A 23,621-nucleotide genomic window follows, 5' to 3' on the forward strand; every position below is an offset into this window, starting at 1 on the left:
TTGACCAAGCAAACCCAGGGTTTTGAACCAGAGACCTCAGCGTTCCAGGTCAATGCTTTATCCACTACACCACCACAGGTCAGGCTTTTTTGTGTGTGTGAAATGAGAAGCGGGGAGACAGAGAGACAAGACTACCGCCTGCACCTGACCAGATCCACCTGGCATGCCCACTAGGGAGCGATGCTCTGCCCATCTGGGCCACTGGGCCATTACAACCAGAGCCATTCTAGCACCTGAGGCAGAGGCCATGGAGCCATCCTCAACGCCCTTTGCTCAACTCAGTGCCCTTAGGGTCAGCTTTGCTACAATGGAGCCTTGGCTGCAGGAGGGGAAGAGAGAAATAGAGACAAAGGAGAGGAGGAAGGGTGGAGAAGCAGATGTGTGCCCAGGATTTCGACACACTGGGCCAATGCTCTACCACTGAGCCAACCAGCCAAGGCTACTATTCTTTTAAAATAACTGATTTTAAAACTACATCTGAAAATGCTCACTTTTTACCATTGAATGGACTATAATAGTGGTTGTGTCAACTCCCTTATGAAAGTATTCCAGACAGACATGTAACAATAGTTGTAACAATCAACAAGTCACATTGAGAATATTAGGTGCTGCATAAACACTTTGTAATATGCTTATCTATGCTCCCTAGCTTAACCGGACACCAAGCTGTTTCTCTCGAGGATAGATGGAGCTTACTATTTCAGCCTGATAAATTTTTTACCTATCTAACCTTACATAAAAGGTCCCCTGCATCTCCTCGCTGTATATTATTGGAATAATAATATATTATATATTATGTGTTACAATATGCATTATTATATTATATATAAAGTGTGCTGGGTTATATTATTATATATACTATATATTGGATCATATTGTAATATAATTATATTGTAATGTAATTATTATTTATATAATATATACTGGATTATGTTGTAATCCAGTATATATTATTACATATTATAATACTAATAATGATCTTCCCTCCGAAGGTTTTCCTTACCTATGGCTTTCTCCAGCACAGAGGGTTTCCTTCCCCTCACCCTGTCCTGTGCTGTCCCATGGTTTTCCTGCCCGCCCCATGGCTTTTTACCCACCCCTGTCAGGGGCTGGATCAGCTCTGCAGGACAATAACCCCATTCTTCTGGCCATCACCACAGGCCCACGCCCTGCCGTCCTCTGTTAATGCTGCTTCCCAGAAAGCGGGCTCATTGGCCATTTTCACACATTATGTAGCTTTTAGGCATTTGCACTCTAGTAAAATGGCATATTTTTTTTTCTTCAAAACTAAGGCTGGGCCTGACCAGGCGGTGGCGCAGTGGATAGAGCGTTGGACTGGGATGCAGAGGACCCAGGTTCGAGACCCCGAGGTCGCCGGCTTGAGCACGAGCTCATCTGGTTTGAGCAAAATCCCCCCAGCTTGAACCCAAGGTCGCTGGCTCCAGCAAGGGCTTACTCAGTCTGCTGAAGGCCCGCGGTCAAGGCACATATGAGAAAGCAATCAATGAACAACTAAGGTGTTGCAATGCGCAATGAAAAACCAATGATTGATTCTTCTCATCTCTCTCCATTCCTGTCTGTCTGTCCCTGTCTATCCCTCTCTCTGACTCACTCTCTGTCTCTGTAAAAAAAAAACAAAAAAACACTAAGGCTCACCCTGGTTCTAAGAGTCATCCTAATGGAATGCTGTCATCCCATTGGGGATGTGGTGACTTCTCATGAACTCTTAGCATTAAGAAGGCTCTGAGAAATGATCCCGTCTAGTTCAGGCGGCAGTCATAAGTGAGAGTGAGAAACCGTGGAGAGTACTGGCCAGAGGACTCCCAGGAGGCCGCCAGGCCTCCAGCTGAAGACAGAGATGCTCGCTCATATCACCTCACTCTCCTTCATACTCCAGCCCACAATGGTCCCTCGGCAGATCCTGGTAGCACTAAGTGCGGATACCCGAATTCCCCCCTTCCTCACCTCCCGATGACCCCAGGCCGTCTCCCCTCAATTGCTGCAGTAGGCCCTGATGAGGCTCTGTGCTTCTGCCCTGGCCCCCCCAGTCCATTCTCACACAGCCTCTCAAAATGACAATCTGATCACATCATTCCTCTACCCGCAACCTCCCCTGGCTCCCATCTCTCTGGGTTCAAAAGCTGGAGTCAGGACCAGGACCCACAAAGCCCTTAATAAACTTCCCAACCCTACCCACCCCCGCCGCATGTGTACAGCCCGTGCAATTGAATGCTAAAAATCAAAAGACCCAATGGCAATCCTTGGGTCTATAGCAGCTCTTTCTGAAAACTCATGCAAGACAGACGTGTGTTATCTGACAGTACCCTGCCTTATTGGGGCCTCTCCGCCCCAAGTAAAGCAAATCAGTGTGCCTTCCCCAGGAGTGACCCAGGACCCAGTCTCCCAGGACGCTGACTGTGAAGACCCAGCTGCCAGCCCCTCCCTCTGAATCAAGACTTTGCACATCCCTGCCCTAAGCACTTGTTAAGATGGACAAATACAGGGGTTCATATTATTTTAGGTTTTTTTTATTGATTTCTAGAGACAGAGGAGAGAGAGAAGGGGGGGGAGAAGCGGGAAGCATCAACTAGTAGTTGCTCCCCGTATGTGCCTTGACTGGGCAAGCCCAGGGATTCCAAGTGGCGACTCAGCATTCCGTGTCGACACTTTATCCACTGCGCCACCACAGGCCAGGCTATTTTTAAATGTGTTTCCTCTTTGTGGAAAACAGGGAAAAGTACAAAGAGGAAATAAAATGAATCCTAATCTCACCACCCACAGCTGGCTCCATGGTTAGCGTTCCATTCCAGTCCCAGGAAACCTTTCACAATAATGATAGATCAATTGATCACCCACACTGTGCCCTGCATGAGCAGAGGCATTTGCACAGATTGTGGGGATGCAGACACACTGGTGGTCTGGTCATCTGAGATGTGCTAAGGAGCTGGCACCAGAGTGAAAATCAACTCGTTCGCCAAGCATAGTTCAGAGCCACGCTGTAACCTCCTCTTTGTATGCGGTATTGCTGACGGTTAACCACTGGCTTGCCCAGTGGAGACTTAAGCCCAATTAAATGCCGTTGAGCCTTTCTTTCTAAATTAAAGCTCCGAATAAAAGCAATGCCCAGGGCCCAGCTATTTTAATTCAGAACAGCTGCATTTTACTTTTAACTTCACAACAAGAATCTCTGACTTACTACAATTATTCAGGGTAATGGTGATAACTTAAGTAAAAACCAAAACTCTTTGCCTGACTAGGTGGTGGCTCAGTGGATAGAGCATCAACCTGGGACACGGAGGACCCAGGCTCAAAACCCCTAGGTCACCGGCTTGAGTGCAGGGTTGCCAGCTTCAGTGTGGGATCATAGACATGACCCCATGGTTGCTGGCTTGAGCAAGGGATCACTGGCTCGGCTAGAGCCGCCCAGTCAAGGCATGTATGAGAAAGCAATCAATGAACAACTGAAGTGCTGCAACTATGAGTTGATGTCTCACCTCTCTCCCTCCTAACACTCCATCGGTATGTAAAAAAAACAAAAAACAGAGCCCCTGGCAGTGCTCCTGTGGAATGGAATGCTCTCGGGAGGTGCAGAATTGGCTGACCCCATGGCTGGGTGGGTTCAAATGCAGACAAAGATAACTGGCTTCTTCAAATACCAGTCCCAAATTCTTAGGAAAGAGACGGGCATTGGCCCAGGGCAGGTCAGAAACTGACTCTGCGGGTGAGCAAGCAGGTCTTGGGAAAGATGCCCCATGGTTCTGGCCCTCTGGACTTAGATTGTGGCATCTTAGACCGGGGGTGTTATTTCTGTAAGGTTTAGGGCTTTTTTATCTTTACAATCCTATTTGGGGATCTTATGTAAAAACTCTGTCATAATTTAGCTCATCATTACAGGGAATTAGCAATAAAAGGTTAAATGCTGCCTCCAATGGAGAACAATGGCATAGAGGTAAAGCCTGCTTAAAGGATCGCTTCTAAGGAAGATGTTAAATTACTCATTGATCTGCCCAACCAAACCATCATTAGACATCTGATCGTGGCACATACACTGACCAGAAACTGCATGTTAAGGCCGTGAATACAAGAGCTGCAGCCCAGTGGGGGTTAGTTCCCAAGGCTAATACAATGAAAGGAAGAGAATGATCATGAGGGTAGGTTTGTCTGGAGTGGATTGCACTCTATGAGAGATGAATATGTGTTGAAATACATATAAGTGTTTCAAAGTGCAAGGTAGAAATTTCATGGTCAGTTCCTGGTTCTCAGAAAAAGAATCAAGCCTGTCAAATAAAAGAGAAGTGGGTCAAAGGTCTCCTTGTTTTCCTCCTCCCCTCCTCCTCCTCCTCTTCCTCTTCTTTCTTTTCCCTTCCTCCTTCTCTTCCTCTTAATGACTGTTACACTCGCCGGGTAAAACAGACACTGGAGACGTTTGGAGAGTTTCAGACAAAGTTTTATGGCCAAGAGAAAAAAAGAACAAAACAAAGCAAAATTAACCTGCGCAGGGGTGGACCCTCAAGTGGTAGTCACAAGAGCCACACCGAGCGCCTACAATCTAGGGGTTTTTATAGCGTAGCAAGCAAGCAGTTCATACAGAAGCGAATTTGGCATTTAGCAATTGGCTCCTCCAAATCAAATTTTAGTCATGTGCCTTAGTAACCAGTCATACAGTTGAAAGCCCCCAGCTGGAAATGTCCCTATCTATCCCTTAGGATGTGGTCACATTAACTATCTTAGGAGTTTTTACGACTTCCTTATCTCAAGGACTTATCAGCTCCTAGTCATCCTGGGAGTCTAGCGACTTCCCTATCTCTAGGACTCATCTGTCTTATTCATCCTGGGAGTCTGGTCTCATCTATTCCGGGAATGTGCTGTACTTACTGGACCAGTTCTTTTTAAGTTATTTTACCAAGCCTATTAATGTATTTTATAGTTTTTATTCGAATGTCACATTTCCTCCTCTTCTTTGTCCTAGTTAAATCCTTAACTATAACGAAGATTCTTCGGCGTTGGTATGGCTGAGATAAAACTATTATTTTAACTGTTTCTATTCTTTCTGCCTTGCATTTTTCTTCTCTGTACTAACTTCTTACAACTTGCACAAACCTTCTGCAACTTACACAAATCTTCTGCAACTTACATAAACCTTCAACTTTTATGCACTTTCTTATCCAGAAATAACTGGCCTTCATAACAACTTGCTTTTCCTTTTCTTTTCAAAAGTACCTCTATACCTTATACCTTCTATTATCAAAACCATACAATTCCTTTCTAGTCAAAACTCTTGATTTTTTTTAAAAACCTTAACCTTCAGCAAAGACTAAGTTAGTACTAAGTAATCCTCTTTTAAAGATTGCTTTTTTTGGAGGTGTCCTATTGGACACATGACTAATATTCATAGGTTATTCTATAGTGGTAGCTATGAGCATATATATAATTTTCATTTACCTTATAGCTTCTCTCTCAGCCAAGGGACTTACACCCCCTTTCTGTATACTCATAGCAGTACATGCATCAAACCTTAAGATGACTTACTTGGCTTTCCTTTACCTTAGTTTCCCTCCCTCCCTAAAGTCTCCATGCGTGGACCAGTTAACTTCTGGTTTGTGGCTGAAGCAGGGCATGCTGTCCTTCTCAGGGTCAGCTTACAAGGGTTGGCAGGGTCAGTCTTCGCTGTCCACAAAGGTGTCTCTGCTGGGACTGCAAGCTTCAGCCGGCTGCGGTGGACCCAGGCGGGTATGCCTTCTACCTTGGCAGTAGTGGGGGTGCTCAGGATCATGGTGTGTGGACCCGTCTACGTGGGAGTCAGTCCTTGGGTGATGTACTGCTAGAAGTGCCTCTTGGACAGTCTTATTTGGGATACCATTGTCCTGGCTCCGGTGGAGTTGGCAGTGGAAGTCCTTTGAGTTGGTCCTTCTGCTGGTGTCTAAGCGCCCGTACTTCTGCACGTATTAGTTGTAATGCCTGTAAGGACTTTCTCTTCTTCTTTTGGCTCATACCTCGGTTCTATTTGTAAAGTAGGGGGTGGGATGAGTAGCAGTTGGTTAGTGTGTTCCTCCTCTTCTGCTGCATTCCGTGCCGCTCGATCAGCAAAGTGGTTTCCTTTTACTATAGGGGAATCCCCCTTTTGATGTCCTTTGCAATGTATTATTGCCACCTTTTTAGGCAACCAAATGGCTTCTAATAGAGCTAAAATTTCATCCTTATTTTTAATTTCTTTTCCTGCAGTTGTCAACAACCCACGCTCCCGGTAGATGGCGCCATGTACATGGGCAGTGGCAAAGGCATATCTACTGTCTGTATAGATGTTGGCACTTTTCCCTTCAGCAATTCTAAGGGCCTGTGTGAGTCCAATAAGCTCAGCCCGTTGTGCAGATGTGCCTTTAGGCAGTGCCTTTTTCCATAACACAGTATCTTATGTGGTCACCGCAGTTCCAGCATACCTTTGCCCATCCCGAACATAGCTACTTCCATCTGTAAACAGAGTTAAATCTGCCTTCTCATAGGCCTGATCCCGTAGATCTGGTCTGGCTCCTGTAATGGTATCTAATATTTGTCTACAGTCATGGATCACCGATGAGTCTGGCAACGGGAGCAATGTAGCAGGATTCAAGGCCGTTGTTTTCAAAAATTGTATTGCAGGGGGGTTCAGCAACTGTGCCTGATACTGTGTTAGTCGGGCATTCGAGATCCACCTATCCGGTGGAGCCCGCAGCACTTGTTCTAAATAGTGCTCTCCAATGACCTGAATGTCTTGACCCAGAGTCAGTTTACTGGCCTCCTTAAGAAGGATGGAGGTAGCAGCAAGTGCTCTCAAACAATTGGGCCATCCTGATGACACAGGATCTAGTCTTCTGGACAGATAGGCTATTGGTCTTTTCCAAGGTCCTAGTTCTTGACAGAGGACCCCTAGAGCAATGCCCTTCTTCTCAGTCACAAATAGTTGAAAAGACTTAGACAAGTCTGGCAGGGTTAATGCCGGGGCTGCAACTAGGGCCTCCTTAAGTTTTTGAAAAGACTCTCGTGCCTCCTCTGTCCATACAAATTGTTCCTCTTTTCCCCGTGTTAACTCATGCAAAGGTTTGGCCAGCTCTGCAAATCCCAGTATCCAAAGTCTGCAATATCCCACGGCACCTAAAAATTCTCGTACTTGTCTTTTACTTACAGGCTCAGGAATCTGTAATATAGTCTGAATTCTTTGGCTAGACAAACTACGTTGTCCTCCCCTCAAGTCATACCCCAAGTAACTCACGGTTTGGGTGACAATTTGGGCCTTCTTAGCAGATACTCGATAGCCCATCCGTTGCAATTCTTGGAGTAGTTCTAACGTAGCTTCTTGGCAACTCTCTTGGTTTGGGGCTGCGATAAGGAGATCGTCCACATACTGCAGCAGCACAATTGAAGAGTGGCCGGCTCGAAACTCCTGTAAGTCTTTGCACAAAGCCTCATTAAATATGGTTGGGGAATTCTTAAAACCCTGAGGGAGCCTGGTCCAAGTGTATTGGCCTGAAAGTCCATTCTCAGGATCATTCCACTCAAAGGCAAACATTTCCTGACTTTGCTTTGCTAATGGAATGCAAAAGAAGGCATCTTTCAAATCCAATACTGAATAGAAAACATGAGTCGGTGGCAATGAACTTAATAGGGTATAGGGGTTTGGCACAGTAGGATGTATGGTCTCTACCCGAGCATTCACTTCACGCAGGTCCTGCACTGGGCGATAGTCCTGAGTTCCAGGTTTTTGTACTGGCAGTAGAGGAGTGTTCCAGGCAGATTGGCATTCCCGGAGAATCCCAGCTTCTAATAAGCGCCTCAAGTGCTGTGCTATACCCTGTTTAGCCCGAGCAGGCACAGGATACTGTCTGATGCGTACTGGGCTGGCATCGCTCCGCAACAGCACTACTACAGGCGGCTGATGTACTGCCAATCCCGGAGGATTGTTTTCTGCCCAAACTCCAGGAACCTGCTGCTTTACTTCCTCGGGGATGCCCGTAAACCCGCTCTTACCTTCCGGGAGGGAGGCAATCAGGTATTCTTCTGATATTGGCACAGTCACTAATACCTTGCCTTCTGCATTCTTCTCCTGGTTGAAGGTTATTGTTGCTTGAAATTTTTGCAACAAATCTCGTCCCAACAGCGGGTAAGGGCAGTCTGGAATAATCAGGAATGAATGAGTAATAGTCCCTCGGGCCAGGTCTGTAATCCATGCAGTGGCTCGAGGATATGAGACAGCTTTTCCAGTGACCCCTATTACCTTTGTGGATTCCTTTTGTAATGTCCCAAGTGGTCTCTTTAGGACAGAATAAGTGGCCCCCGTGTCAACTAGGAAGGTAGTTGGTTTCCCTTCAATTGACAGTGTGACCATAGGCTCCTGGGGGCCAACAGAAATGGAGCCTTGTTCCTGATTTACGGCCTGTAGCTTAGGGCAATCCTTCTTCTAATGACCTTTCTCTTTGCAATAAGCACACTGGTCTTTATCTAGTTGCTTCTGCGGGAAAGTTCCCTTCTTTCCCTTAAGGGCTGCTGTTTCCCTTTTGGTCCTTTTGATTGCTGTGCCAAGAGTAGTTTTACAGCTGTTCTCCCTAACTCAGGGTCATCACGATTGACAAAGACTCTCTGTGCTATTTCTAATAATTCACTCCTATTCTTTCCCTCAAATCCTTCTATTTTCTGGAGCTTCTTTCTAATGTCTGGGGCTGCCTGAGTGACGAAGGTTATGTTTATTAGCTTGCGATTTTCCTCTGCCTCAGGGTCAATAGGGGTATAAACCCTGTAGGCCTCCATTAGCCGCTCTAAATATGCAGCAGGGGACTCATCCTTCCCCTGAGTTACCTCACCTACCTTACTAAAGTTGGTTGGTTTCTTAGCAGCTGCCCTTATTCCCCTTAATAGAGCCTGGTGATATTGGGTAAGCGATTCCCTATCCCTGACATTGTTTGGATCCCAACTGGGGGGGCTCCTGGGGAGCGTCCTCTCTAGTTCCCTTTCAGTGCCCCCCCTCTTCCCTAAATACTTTTTCAGCTTCTTGGCTGATGCGGGTTCTTTCTTCCGTTGTGAACAAAGTGTGCAAAAGCTGCTGGCAATCATCCCAAGTTGGTTGATGGGTCCTGAAAACAGTCTCAAGCAAAGAAATTAACCCCTGAGGTTTCTCTGAAAATGACGGGGTCTGATGTTTCCAATTATAAATGTCACTAGTAGAAAAAGGAATATAAATCATTTGGGACAGTGCATGTGGTCCTTCATCTAGTGGGGGCAACACCTCCCTAAGAGGTAACATTGGGGCACCTTCAGCAAAGGAAGGTTGAGCATAAGGGGTCCCCCCCCCCCGGTGTGGGGAGGACTCTGGACATTCTCGGGCACAGTTGAATCTGGCTCCCTGGGCTTCTGATAAGGAGGAGGATAATTTACAGGGTCTACTATATCCTCAGTAACATCAGAAAGGACCGGATATGATTTGGGAGGCTTCTTTCAGGTGCAGGTGGAGCGGAGGGAGGGCGAGGCTTAATGTCCGCAGCGCTCACACAAATAGCTCTCTTAACCTTTTGATTTGCTTTTATGCACCTCTTAATGTACCCAGGTTTGTCTGTAGCTACATCTATCCAAACATCTATATACACATATTGATCTGAGTGAGGCACCTGATATATAATGGCCCTTACTGCAAAAACTATGGGCAGATCAAAGGTTCCCTCAGATGGCCATCCAACCTTAAGAGATGGCCACTCCACTTGGCTTAAGGTCCGGAGAGTTTCTCGATCGGGTGGAGGTCCCCCATAACCCTGAGCTCTCTTCTGAAAATCAGAGAAGTTACTTAAAATGCAATCAAGGGGGGATTTAAGAGTAGATTCTTGCTGTCCCATCTCGTGGTACTTGTTCTTCTCAGCCAGGTATGCTTCTAGTCCTACAAAGACAACACACAGGATTCCCCACCCTATAAGCAGGGTGATCCAGATAGACGAGCGTTGATCACACTGTACTGGCAAACAAATTAATACCAAACACAACAGTGCAGCAAATCCCAGGAGGGCAATACACAAAATTTCCCACACAATCATTCAGGCTAAACAAACAACCAGACAGCAGCGCGGCGCGGCGCGAGTGAGCTCACTACTTTGAAACGATCGATCGATTTCAGACAGAAACAGAAACCTCGGCCGGCAGCGTCCTGCCCTTTGGCCCGAGTGTCTGGGTGGGTCACTGACAGCGTCCTGTCTGCCACCACAGACTGTAAGTGCTCCGGAGCCAGATTACAAAAACAAGAAATTCTACAACAAAATACTCACCAGCTCAAACAGCTGTTCCGCCTGTCCCCAGTCAAGATTCCCGTAATGGGCAATCCCGGGCGAGCCCCCATAAAATGTTACACTCGCCGGGTAAAACAGACACTGGAGACGTTTGGAGAGTTTCAGACAAAGTTTTATGGCCAAGAGAAAAAAAGAACAAAACAAAGCAAAATTAACCTGCGCAGGGGTGGACCCTCAAGTGGTAGTCACAAGAGCCACACCGAGCGCCTACAATCTAGGGGTTTTTATAGCGTAGCAAGCAAGCAGTTCATACAGAAGCGAATTTGGCATTTAGCAATTGGCTCCTCCAAATCAAATTTTAGTCATGTGCCTTAGTAACCAGTCATACAGTTGAAAGCCCCCAGCTGGAAATGTCCCTATCTATCCCTTAGGATGTGGTCACATTAACTATCTTAGGAGTTTTTACGACTTCCTTATCTCAAGGACTTATCAGCTCCTAGTCATCCTGGGAGTCTAGCGACTTCCCTATCTCTAGGACTCATCTGTCTTATTCATCCTGGGAGTCTGGTCTCATCTATTCCGGGAATGTGCTGTACTTACTGGACCAGTTCTTTTTAAGTTATTTTACCAAGCCTATTAATGTATTTTATAGTTTTTATTCGAATGTCACAATGACCTTTTTATTTTAGAGTTACAGAAACATTGTGAAGATAGCTCAGAGTTCCCACACACCCTTCACCCTCTCTCGCATTTTACTTTACTTGGTTCATTTATCATAACTAAGGAATCAACATTGATACATTGCTAGAAACTAATCTCCACAGTGTATTCAGATTTCATTAGCTTTTTCCTCATACTCTTTTTCTGTTCTATGTTCTTTTTTTTTTTTTTTTTTTTACAGACAGAGGGATAGATACGGACAGACAGACAGGAACAGAGAGAGATGAGAAGCATCAATAATTAGTTTTTTGTTGCGAAACCTTAATTTGTTTATTGATTGCTTTCTTATATGTGCCTTGACCGTGGGCCTTCATCAGACCTAGCCAGTGACCTTGGGTCCAAGCTGGTGAGTTTTTTTGCTCAAAGCAGATGAGCCTGCACTCAAGCTAGTGAACTCGGGGTCTCAAACCTGGGTCCTCCACATCCCAGTCCGATGCTCTATCCACTGTGCCACTGCCTGGTCAGGCTGTTCTACGTTCTTATTCAAGTCACCATCTCGTCTCCTTTGCCTCCTCTGGTCTGCGAGGCTTTCTCGGACTTCACTTGTTTTTGAGGCTTGACCAGTTTTCAGGAATACCAGTTCAGTATTACGTAGAATAGTATTTTTTTTTTTTTTTTTAATAATTTTATTTTTTTAATGGGGTGACATCAATAAATCAGGATACATATATTCAAAGATAACAAGTCCAGGTTATCTTGTCTTTCAATTATGTTGCATACCCATCACCCAAAGCCAGATTGTCCTCTGTCACTTTCTATCTTGTTTTCTTTGTGCCCCTCCCCCTCCCCCTTTCCCTCTCCCTTTCCCCCCTCCCCCCATAACCACCACACTCTTATCAATGTCTCTTAGTTTCACTTTTATGTCCCACCTACGTATGAAATAATGCAGTTCCTGGTTTTTTCTGATTTACTTATTTCACTTCTTATAATGTTATTAAGATCCCACCATTTTGCTGTAAATGATCCGATGTCATCATTTCTTATGGCTGAGTAGTATTCCATAGTGTATATGTGCCACATCTTCTTTATCCAGTCATCTATTGATGGGCTTTTTGGTTGTTTCCATGTCCTGGCCACCGTGAACAATGCTGCAATGAACATGGGGGTGCATGTGTCTTTACGTATCAATGTTTCTGAGGTTTTGGGGTATATACCCAGTAGAGGGATTGCTGGGTCATAAGGTAGTTCTATTTTCAGTTTTTTGAGGAACCACCATACTTTCTTCCATAATGGTTGTACTACTTTACATTCCCACCAACAGTGTATGAGGGTTCCTTTTTCTCCACAGCGTCTCCAACATTTGCTATTACCTGTCTTGTTAATAATAGCTAATCGAACAGGTGTGAGGTGGTATCTCATTGCAGTTTTGATTTGCATTTCTCTAATAACTAATGAAGATGAGCATCTTTTCATATATCTGTTGGCCATTTGTATTTCTTCCTGGGAGAAGTGTCTGTTCATGCCCTCTTCCCATTTTTTTATTGGATTGTTTGTTTGTTTGTTGTTGAGTTTTATGAGTTCTTTGTATATTTTGGATATTAAGCCCTTATCTGAGCTGTTGTTTGAAAATATCATTTCCCATTTAGTTGGCTGTCTGTTTATTTTGTTATCAGTTTCTCTTGCTGAGCAAAAACTTCTCATGTAGTCCCATTCATTAATTTTTGCCTTCACTTCTCTTGCCTTTGGAGTCAAATTAATAAAATGCTCTTTAAAACCCAGGTCCATGAGTTTAGTACCTATGTCTTCTTCTATGTACTTTATTGTTTCAGGTCTTATGTTTAGATCTTTGATCCATTTTGAGTTAATTTTAGTACAGGGGGACAAACTGTAGTCCAGTTTCATTCTTTTGCATGTGGCTTTCCAGTTTTCCCAGCACCATTTATTGAAGAGGCTTTCTTTTCTCCATTGTGAGAGCAGTATTTTTAAACTGCCAGTTGAAACACCGGTGTACAATGTGCCACAATTTGGGTTTGTCTGAGGTTTTTCTTGTGGTTAGATGGGGCTTTGGGTTTGGGGGAAGGAAGACCACCTAGGTGAAGTGCCAGTCTCATCCCATCTTGTCAAGAGTACATGCTATCAACGTGACTTATCACTGCTGATGTTGACCTTGATCCCCTGGCTGAGATCCTATTTGCCAGGTCGCTCCCCTGTGAAGGTCCGTTTTCTTCCTTCCCATGCTGGGCTCTTCTTGGCAGGAAGTTACTGTGGTCAGCCCACCTTCTGGGTGGGGAGGTATAGGTGTGCTTCACCTCCCAGAGAGGGGAGTATCTACATAAATTGGTTGGAATTCTGTGCAAGAGATCTCTCCCTATTTGTTTAAATCACTATCGACGCACGGGTATTTATTGCATACTATGGGTCATAACTCAACAATGCATTATTTATTTTGTTGCTCTGATTGTTCCAGCATTGCCCATTGGGAAAACTTTCTGCTGAGCTCTGATGTCCTTTGACATATTATTCCAGGCTGATCATCTTGTATATTTCCAGCCCTAGTCCTAGAATGAGCCATTTCTCCAAGAAGCCTGGGTTCCTTTTATTAGAGAATAAATAGAAAAACTAAGATCTGGGCACTGAATGGGCAGTTCTGTCTTTCTGGCTGCTTCCTTGTAGTCCTCCAGCCCGCTGGGAACTACTAGTGTCACGTGGAAAAAACCTACTCAAGACACAAACTTATGTCAAGAAGAAGAGGGGGGGAGGCCTGCCAAGGGAGGCAAAGAAGACCTCCTGAATCTCCTTCTCCCTTAGCTTTTATTATCAGAAGCAGAACAGGGGTAACAGGATTACAGGGGAGGGAGATCAGGTGACAAGGGGAAGAATGACTAATGGCTATTTTGCTGACATGGAGAAAGGGCTAATTTGGGTCAGTACATTCTTTTTCTTTTGCTAATTAACAAGCACAAAGGAAGGGCCAATCTAGAACCTCTAGGCTAATTTTCTAAAGCCCGTTCACGTGCATTCCTTTGTGTCTGCCCAAAGGTCACTCACTCACACAGCTTCTTGGTATTGGCATCCAAGAAACATTCACTCAGGGATTTTAACTCAAGTTCCCCAACCCAAGTCATAGAGGATTCAAGGTTAATGGGTGATTCCCTATACTTCCTAATGAGAAAATATTGACAGCTAGCTCTGCAACAGAAAACCCAGCCCTGCGGTAGCTTAAGGAACAAATCATGTTCATTGTCAGTAGTTTATTAGGTTTGTGTTCTGGTTTGGAAAAGTCAATGTCATTATGCTCTGCAAATATTTGAGGAACACAGCATGTCATGGTCAACTGGGAGGGCATGTTCTAAGTCAATAACGCTCTGGGTGAACTCATGAGGGTGCCACTTTGATGAAATATTCTTTGTTAGGTGAACTTCTAAAGCTTCTTATTTTCTAAAACAGACTGGATTTGTTTGATTATTATGCTGGGGCTCAATGCTTTTCTTAGGAAAAGTTGGCCTGCAGACAGGTATTGCAGCTTTTAACCAACACCATACTTATTTCTATGTTGCATGTATTCCTTTCTAGACACTGCAAGAAATAGTCACTTTTGGGGAACTTACTGGAAGGCAAGGAGCATATTCTTACTAGAAGCATGGCAAAAGGTTGAATTCAGAGACTTCAGGAAGAAAAAGAAAAGCAGCTTTGATACGTGACATGTGGCATTCCTTCTCTTTAAATAATGACCCATGGTTGCTCCAGCTTCACACCTGGCAGACAGCTCTCAGTCATGCTGTTCTAGAAGACCCAGCCTAGGCTCTCAGTGTGCATGGCTGAACACGCCCAGAGGCGTGTCAGTAGCATGTGGCCTCGGTAGGGGCCATTAGGGCATGCCTGGCACAGACAGGTACCAGACAGAAACAGAGTGATTTAGTAGGTCCAAGTTAAATCGCACTGTGGAGTTTTAGAAATGGAATATTGAAACCACTCTCCTGGGAAGCTCTAGTTGGGATCCATCAAACCTTAACATTTTGTTTTCAAGGGGCCAGAACTGTGGCCACAGGCCCAGGATACTGGATATTGATGTAAATGTCTCAAGCGATTTGGGTGTGCTAAGTATTTCTGTGTCCTCAACTTGGCCTCCCTCCTACAAAGGTGATTGATCATGTCCTTGAAGGCCATAAACAGCCTCCCAGTGAACATCATCCATGCAGAGAATCCAGGGAGGGGAACTGCCTTGCTTTGCCCCAGACACTCACTTGCACCATCCTCTCTGACATGCAACAACACCCTCCTTTCCCCCTGGTTTATTGTAACCTAGAAGCTACTTTACAGTGATTTAGCAAAGTGCAGAGAAATTGCAACACGAGACATGATCTCACACTCAGATAAGCGCTGGCTATAAAATAGATACAGCATCACAGAGAGGTCCTGGAAGCTCTAGTCTATAGCAGACTACGACCAGCCTAGAGGGGTCTCGTGTCAACCGTGGAGGAAACGCAGGACGACTTACCCTCTGTAGGTCCAGAAGCACAAATCAAGCCCAGATTTGGCATAGTGCTCACTCATCTTAATCTTTACAGCTTCACTGCTATGGAAAATATCTGTTGGGGAAATGAACTAAGTCCCACTGCTGTGCTCAGTGTTATTTTGAAGTTGCAATATGAAATGCCACCGTACCTGGGCTGTAGGCATGAGCACTGCACCGCTGTTCCAGGCTGGCAGCTTTGCTGTGAGAGAAGAGGTGACAGGGCCACTTGTCTCTGCCACTAGGTGATAAACCTCTGAGCTCTGAGTTGCTACATCAAAGGAAGTATTTTTCCCTTCATCTCGAAGATGGGCCATAAGTACTGGCAGCAGGCAATAGGGCTAAATGAGAGGACGTCTGTCATTTTTGAAAACCAATGGGATACTCCTCCCAGATGCTGAAGAATGCATGACAGAATAAAAGCTCCATTGCCATTATAAAGTGAAACATAATATGATAGATCCTGCCTGACCAGGCGGTGGTGCAGTGGATGGAGCATCAGCCTGGGACGCATAGGACCCAGGCTTAAAACCCCGAAGTCACCAGCTTGAGCGCGGGTTCACCAGTTTGAGTGCAGGTCACTAGCTTGAGTGTGTGATCATAGACATGACCCCATGGTCACTGGCTTGAGCCAAAAGGTCTCTGACTTGAAGCCCAGGGTAGGTGGCTTGAGTCCAAGGTCGCTGGCTTGAGCAAGGGGTCACTGACTCTGCTGGAGCTCCCCCTTCACCAGTCAAGGCACCTATGAGAAAGCAATCAATGAACAACTAAGAAACCACAACAAAGAATTGATGCTTCTCATCTCTCTCCCTTTCTGTCTGTCTGTCCCTGTCTGCCCCCCACCCAAATAAAAAAGAAAAAAAACATATAACACTGGGGAACAATTTTTTTTCATTTTCTGTTGCATGAGGTTTTAGAACTGTTTCTATATATTTCTGCATCGCTGATTCCAAATCTGAAATCTGTTTTTTGGTGCATGCTCTAGTTTTTATGCAATTTTAATTTCTTTTTGTTACAGTTAATGGTATACATTGGTTTTTAAATGGAGTTAAGGGCAATGGCTCTTGGATTGAACATAACCACAAGGCAATTAATGTTTTACAAACATCACTTTTACATAATTGTAGTTATTTTTAAATGTAAAAAAATATTATCTAATAAAAACACCCTCTTATTTTGTTTTAAGATTGAATCATGGCTTCCTCAAGTAGGCGTAAATGTAAGAATAGTCCTGACACCTTCTGTTATATATGTGGCTGTTACACACTTCTATGTCAAAGGCGCAATATATCATCATTTGTGACAAGTGACATATATATTGCCTATTTTCAAGTTCCCCTTGGTGATCAAGACTCCTCCAATCTGACTATGGGCGAGGGGTATGCAACATAATTTAATGACAAGATAACCTAGACATGTTTTCTTTGAATATATGTACCCTGATTTATTAATGTCATCCCAATAACATTAATAAAAATTTATTAAAAAAAAAAAAAAAGAATTGGGCTCCTCATATTGTGTGTCATAATCGTGAGGAAATGCTTCATGACTGGACAAAAGGAAAACGCAAAGGAATGCCTTCTGGTATTCCCATGGTTTGGCGTGAACCTAAGGACCACAGCAGTGACTGTTATTTCTGTCTGATCCATACAAAGGGCATCAGCAAGAAAAAACGGCATATGATCGCATATCCTAATATTCCTTCAGCAATACAACCTATCCCACACTCTAAGACACTCCCGGTTCCAGTTTTCAATGGTTTTATTTCTTCTAAGGATGAAGAAAGTGAACATGGTGATCAAGTGTATTTTGATAAGATGCATGAGGAAATGGTTGTAGAATCTGAAGGGTCTTCTTCTGATGCCAAGCAGTCATTCACTCCTCAGCAGTTTAGCCAACCTGAACTGAATAACTTAGTAAGAATGACATAAAAATTGCCCTCGACTTTCTGAAGTATAAGGAGCATAACTCGATCATTTGTGTGGATCTTAAAGGGTAAATAATTTCCTTCTAGGACAACAGAGAGGTTTCACAAAGTATCCTTGCTTTCTGTGTTTGTGGGACAGCCGAGCTCAGGAGAAACACTGGACACAGAAGGAGTGGCTGAAATGTGAAACTCTGGAAGCAGAGATGCAAAATATTGTGAATGAACCTGTAGTTAATCGAGACAGGATCATTTTCCCCCCACTTCACATCAAACTTGGCTTAATGAAGCAGTTTGTTCAGGCTTTGAATAGAGAAAGTGAATTATTTCAACATATTATTTCTGCTTTTCCTGCCTTGTCTTTCGAGACGATAAAAGCAGGTGTATTCAATGGACCTCAAATTCGAACCCTCTTACGTGACAAAGAATTTGCCAGGCAGATGAATAAGGAGGAGAAAGCAGCATGGCAGTCTTTTGTGGCAGTTACAGAGAACTTCCTTGGCAACAAAAAAGCAGAAAACTATGAACTTCTGGTTCAAAGGATGCTGTTGGCTTTCCACGACATTGGATGTAACATGAGCGTTAAGATTCACTTCTGAACAGTCACCTTGATAAGTTTCTCGAAAATCTTGGAGCTATTAGTGATGAGCAGACTACTGCTGGAGCATCAAACGAGATTGTCCTCAACAAGTACACAAACGCAAGAGCTACAAACACAAATTTTTGCCTGAATAGACTCTAAATAAATTTTGTGCAAATTTTATGATTAAAATAAGTGTTTTAATATGTTCTATTTTGAAATTGTAGACAAATTCTGATGCAGTCATATCTTTTAGTGTACTAGTGTATTTACTGCATTATATAAATTATTATATTTTTCACAAAGATGATGCCCAAGAAGACATTCTACTTCATTATGTTAAACTAAACATTGAAAATTTTACAATAAGATAAAAACCTAAAATCCTGAACTGCAAAAAAACTAGCTTACAGAGACAAACTAATGTCAGATTTGAGATCAGCACACTCAAATTAGGTAAGAACAAGTGTTTTTGTGGATGCAACAAAAATTTTATTTCCCAGTGTAATAGATGCTCCCAGGTATTTAAAAAAAAATATTTCGACATGACATAGTAAATAGGACCTGCCTAATTCCATGAAACTTAATTTCCCCAAAAGCCAAAGGGTGTGACGGTCTAAAAGTCCAGTGTTCTGTTTTTACAGGATTGTAACTTGTTTTGTTGTGTGTTCACTTTTTGTTTGAGAGAAGAATCAGTCACTGGCACCTCTGGGCAGGGAGAGGGTTACGTGACGGAACTGGCAGGATTTCAGGCGCACTTTCCCTGCTGTCTAAGACCTGTGTTCTCGGGGCTGTTCAGTCAGTCTGCCTCTTGCCCCTCTGCCCTCCCAGGTCCCCAGTTTCATGATTGTTGTCTCTTATTCTCTTAACTCAAACTTGGAAAGTTTCCAGGCCTATAATGAATCTTAAGTGTTGCCGTTTCCTTTTTCATGCGCTGGCTATGCTGATTCGTTGTGGTTCTGCCAACATCCAGATGCTTTCAGGTCACTTCTTATTATTTTGGTTAAAGCTGTGACAATTATATTAATAAACATGTTAAGCCGGAATGGGCTGAGCAGGTTAGCTGTCTGGGTAAGCCTTCCTTGGGAGCTCAGGGTCTCCTTCACTGGCCCGGTTACCCACCCAGATGCGTCCACATCTGCCCCGCTGCCCTGGTTCCTGTGGGGCAGATGCGGCAAGTGAACCGGGCCATCCCAGCCGGTGATGGCGGCTGGAGGTATGCCAGTCACCTGCCTGGGCAGGGCCACCTCGGTGAGCTCCACGGGATAATGGAGCGCCTGACTGTCTTATGTCACTCGTTCCCACCCTTTCTTTACAACCTGGCTGATCTTCCCGCCTCGCCCTCCCCGCAGCTCTGCTTTGTGATGTTCTGGACCCCGAACGTGTCCGAGAAGATCCTGATAGACATCATCGGCGTGGACTTCGCCTTTGCGGAGCTGTGTGTCATTCCTCTGCGCATCTTCTCCTTCTTCCCGATTCCAGGTAAGGAAAAAGAAAAAGAAAAGAGGACAAAAGACAAATTCCTATTTACCCTCAAGCCTGATCCAATCTTCTTTTCCTGGAAATGTTCACAGTCATGTCCCAAACAAAACTGTAAATTCTCACAATGGATTAGAGAGACGCAAAGATATTATCCAGTAGGATGAAAGTTCAAGAAACAGGAGTGATTTGCTTCTTTAAGGAGAGCAGTTGCCAACGCAGTAAAAAGAAAATAGACCCAAAGGGATAGGGTGAGAAGTTCGGGGGCAATCAAACAGCTCTGCATCCCGACTGTGCTGGTGGCGACACGAATCTAGGCCTGCATTAAAATTCTTAGAACTGTCTACTCAAAAGTCAGTTTTTAGGTATGTTGATTTCAAAAGTAAAATGGGGGCTGGGAAGAAGTAGACTCTAAACCCTGTTGAGGTACAAGAAAGGGAGGGAATCCTGGACACAAGACTTGAGGGGCAGAGTTGTGGCCAGATGGCAAACGGCCAAAATGAAGAGCCCAGAGCCACAATAGAAGCCAAGCATCTCCCTTCCCTCCCGACACCCCTGTCCCACGCCTCCCAGTCATCAGCAGGGAAACCTCGGTTTCTGGTCCAGCTGCTGTCTTCACTCAGAAACAAATTTGATCACCGTCAAGTTGTCGCTCTTCTCAGAATCTTCTCTTCTGGAGAGGAAGGGTCAGAGCTTGCGGCTAGGGGCAGGCTGGGGCTGGGAGGTGGCAGGAGTGGACAGGACTGTCCCAGGAGCAGGCGGGGCCCCCCCAGGGGGTGGAAGTCACTGCGGGGGAAGGGAGCTGCCTGCAGCCCGCTCCTCATCTGCACACTAAGGGCTGTGATGAGGCAGGAGCCAAGGTAGGGACGGGACAGCCCAGGCCCAGAAGTAGGATCAGGAACCTGGTGGGAAGACGAGGTGACACCCAGGGCATCAGCAGCAAGGAAGGCCCGGGTCCCAGCCAGCCACCCGGGGCCCCAGGTGTGCTGCACAGAGGCTAAGACAAAAGGTTGCCAGACCCGGAGAAGCAGGTTGTCGCTGATGAGTCCTTTGCTCTCCCCTTAGTCACTGTGAGGGCTCATTTCACTGGGTGGCTGATGACGCTGAAGAAGACCTTTGTCCTGGCCCCCAGCTCTGTGCTGCGGATCATTGTCCTCATCACCAGCCTCGTGGTCCTGCCCTACCTGGGGTAAGCCGTCAGGGGTCTGGGCTGGGGGTCCTCCTGCCACTATCATGTACACCGTCAAGAGGTCTGCATCAAATGCAGGGTCATGTCTTATTCTGCGCCTCGGCACTAGATGGGAGGCTGTTGAAATCCATTCTAGAAAAGTGTTTTTGAGGTCAGGCACATACATGCTGTTCGTCGAGCACCTGCTGTGGTTCCCAGCCTCCTCATCACTCAGTCCCTCCAGCTTGGAAACCTCCACTGTGCAGAGGGGAGGGGTGGGAGGTGCCGTGGGCTCACGAGAGATGGGGATGTGGCCCGGCCACCAGCAGATGCCCAGCTGAGACCTGGAGTGGGAGTGGGAGGCGGCTCTGCCTGGAGGTCCAGGTCCCCTCCCCATGCAAGTGCACCGCTTCTTAGATGCAGACCTTGAATGCGATTACTCGGTGCCTCTGTTGTCTACACACCTTTCCTGGTTTGGGCTGGATTTGGGCTCTGCATGTGCCTCAACAGCTCTAACAAACTACTGGCCTTTCCATTCTCCTCCCCAGGGTACGTGGGGCCACGCTGGGCGTGGGCTCCCTCCTCGCCGGGTTTGTGGGAGAGTCCACCATGGTTGCCATAGCCGCATGCTACGTCTATCGGAAACAGGTGAGCCATGGTGACATACACCCGCTGCGGCCAGGAAGGCGCAGGAAGGTTTGGGTGGCTCCCTGAGGGCCCACAGTGGTGGTGACAGCTCACATTCATCCTATACTTCAGCTGGGCCCACACAGCAGGGTCAAGGCATCAAGACGCCAGCTCCTGCAAGGTGGGCTGTGTGGCAGTGCAGCCACCCAGAATGCGGGCAGGCCACGGGCAGGGTGGGAGAGAATGCCCACAGACCCAAGGCTGGCCCACGGGAGGAATACTCTGCTAACATCAGGACCTGTGGTCATCCCAAGGAGATGCTTATCTGCACGGCCATGAGGAGCTTGGTGGGGGCGGGGTGGGCGGTGGGGACAGCAGAACCCCCATGGAAAGGGCGGCAGGGGAGTGGTGTCCTCGGCAGAAGCAGATTTCCATCAGCTGATGGTACATTCCTGAGGGCACTGGGTAGAGTCAATTGGCTGGGACCCCCAAAGTGCCTAACACCGTGCCTATACACACCCAAGTAACCAAACTGAAAGGCACAGCTGAACTAAGGTGCAGCCTTGGTGAGGTCACCCCAGCTGTTAGTGAGATCCCATTCTGGGGTCCTGGTGGCCTTCCCTCATCGATGCCCTCGGCTCTGCTACGATGTGTCCCTGTCACAGCCCACACTGTGTGATTTCTTTGGTCTAGAAAAAGAATATGGAGAACGAGTCAGCTGTGGAGGGGGAGGACTCGGCCATGACGGACATCCCTCCAGCAGAGGAGGGGACGGACATTGTGGAAATGAGAGAGGAGAATGAATAAGGCACGCGACGCACGGGCACTGCAGGGACCGCTGAGGTGACACTTCAGCGTCATCTCCTCTCCCATCGAGTTTTGTTCCGTTCTAGTTTTTGTTTTGGTAACGAAAGAGGCCTTGATTTAAAGGTTTCGTGTAAACTCCCTGGCATACTGGGTATGCTCACACGCAGGCGGGGACCTCGAGGAGGGTCTCTGCCGTGGCTTTGTAAAAACCAACAGAACAGTTGACTTCATGCCCCCGCTTCATAAAAACCCAAAAGACATAGCTGCCTCATAGCCAAGCTGTCTCCCCTCCCTCGGACAATCTCCACTTGGAACCAAAGGACTGTGGCTCTGCCATCCACCCCCCCCCCCCCCCGCGGCCACCACTGCCCAGCAGGCGACACACTTCACCCTGCCCTGCCCTTTGCGTCTCTCTTAAGGATCAGCGGTGACAAATTGGCCTTCTGTGATTGGCTTCGCAGTAACAGGGCTGTGCAGAGAGAGGTGACCGATGGCCTTCCATCATGGACTCATCAACTGTCCACTGCACATGGGCAGAGGATCAGCCTGGAGGGGCCGTTCACGCTGAAGAAGGGATCCGTGAGCATGCTGGGCGGATGGATGGCAAGATCGCCCATAGGAAAACTTGAGGTGCCGCAGGAGGAGCCAGCTGACAGCATCGGAAGGCCGCATCTCACCTCGCCTTCTCCCAGATCTGAGTGAGCTCGCACACCATGCCCCGCCCCGCCCCGCCGTGTACATACCTGAGCTAACGGTAGCCTTGTCACAAACGTGCACCTCCAAATGTCAGCACCCTTCCGCATGGCTTCCCCCAAACGCTTGTTTTTCACCCACCTTTCCTGAAGATGGCACTAGAGCAAGGGAAACGGAGCATTCTAACTCTACACTTTAGTTTTTACAGTGAACTGAAGCTTTAAGTCATTCATACTCCAGCATTCTAATGCCAGGTTACCATAACGTAACTTTTGCAGTAGATGTATCACCTGGCTCAGGCATTCGTAGTCATAACCATGCGGTCAGGTAATTCCGCGTGTACTCCCCTCTCACACCACGAGATAAAGCAAGACATTTTATAAACAATATCAAAGTCACTATGTGATATTCCCTGAGATGACACATTTGAAATCCATTTAGTGCAGTATATTTTTCTAAGTTTTGGAAAGCGGGTTTTTTCTTTAAAAAAAAAAATACGGACACAGTTCAGTAAATTCTTGATTTCGTCAAAATTCCTAGACTGAAAGAACCTAGACACAAAAATATTTTAAAGATATAAATATATACTGTATATGTTATGTAATTTATTTTAGGCTATAATACATTTCCTATTTTCGCATTTTCAATAAAATGTCTAATACAATATGGTGATTGCTTGTGTGTCGACATACCTGTATTGTAGCAATGAACACTGTCTCTTATTTTACAAAGCCTGTCATTTGTACGTATATTTATATAATATCAGGGTCAGTAAATGATGAGAGAACTATTATTCATCACAGGCAACAGGGATAAATGGGTCAGCTGGTGTAGACACTGAGGATTGAAATAGATGCCGGAAGAGCAAAATATACTCAAGAGAACGGCAAGGGTTTTGTATTTATTGTTCTCAGTGCTGTGGGAGCCTATTG

The 23,621-nt window shown here is 45.8% G+C and overlaps 1 protein-coding gene across 1 annotated transcript in view; it reads left to right on the forward strand.

Moving 5' to 3' along the window:
* Positions 1–23,361, forward strand: part of ANKH (ANKH inorganic pyrophosphate transport regulator) — a 151,118-nt gene extending 127,757 nt beyond the window's left edge. The window contains exons 9-12 of the mRNA XM_066374250.1: positions 19,268–19,397; positions 20,460–20,583; positions 21,111–21,210; positions 21,883–23,361. Of these exons, the coding sequence (XP_066230347.1) occupies positions 19,268–19,397; positions 20,460–20,583; positions 21,111–21,210; positions 21,883–21,996 (468 nt within the window). The 3' untranslated portion in view covers positions 21,997–23,361. The remainder of the gene's footprint in view (positions 1–19,267; positions 19,398–20,459; positions 20,584–21,110; positions 21,211–21,882) is intronic.
* The last annotated feature ends 260 nt before the right edge of the window (positions 23,362–23,621 follow it).

The sequence above is a fragment of the Saccopteryx leptura genome, chromosome 1, assembly GCF_036850995.1.
Source record: "Saccopteryx leptura isolate mSacLep1 chromosome 1, mSacLep1_pri_phased_curated, whole genome shotgun sequence".
NCBI classification, from domain to species: domain Eukaryota; kingdom Metazoa; phylum Chordata; class Mammalia; order Chiroptera; family Emballonuridae; genus Saccopteryx; species Saccopteryx leptura.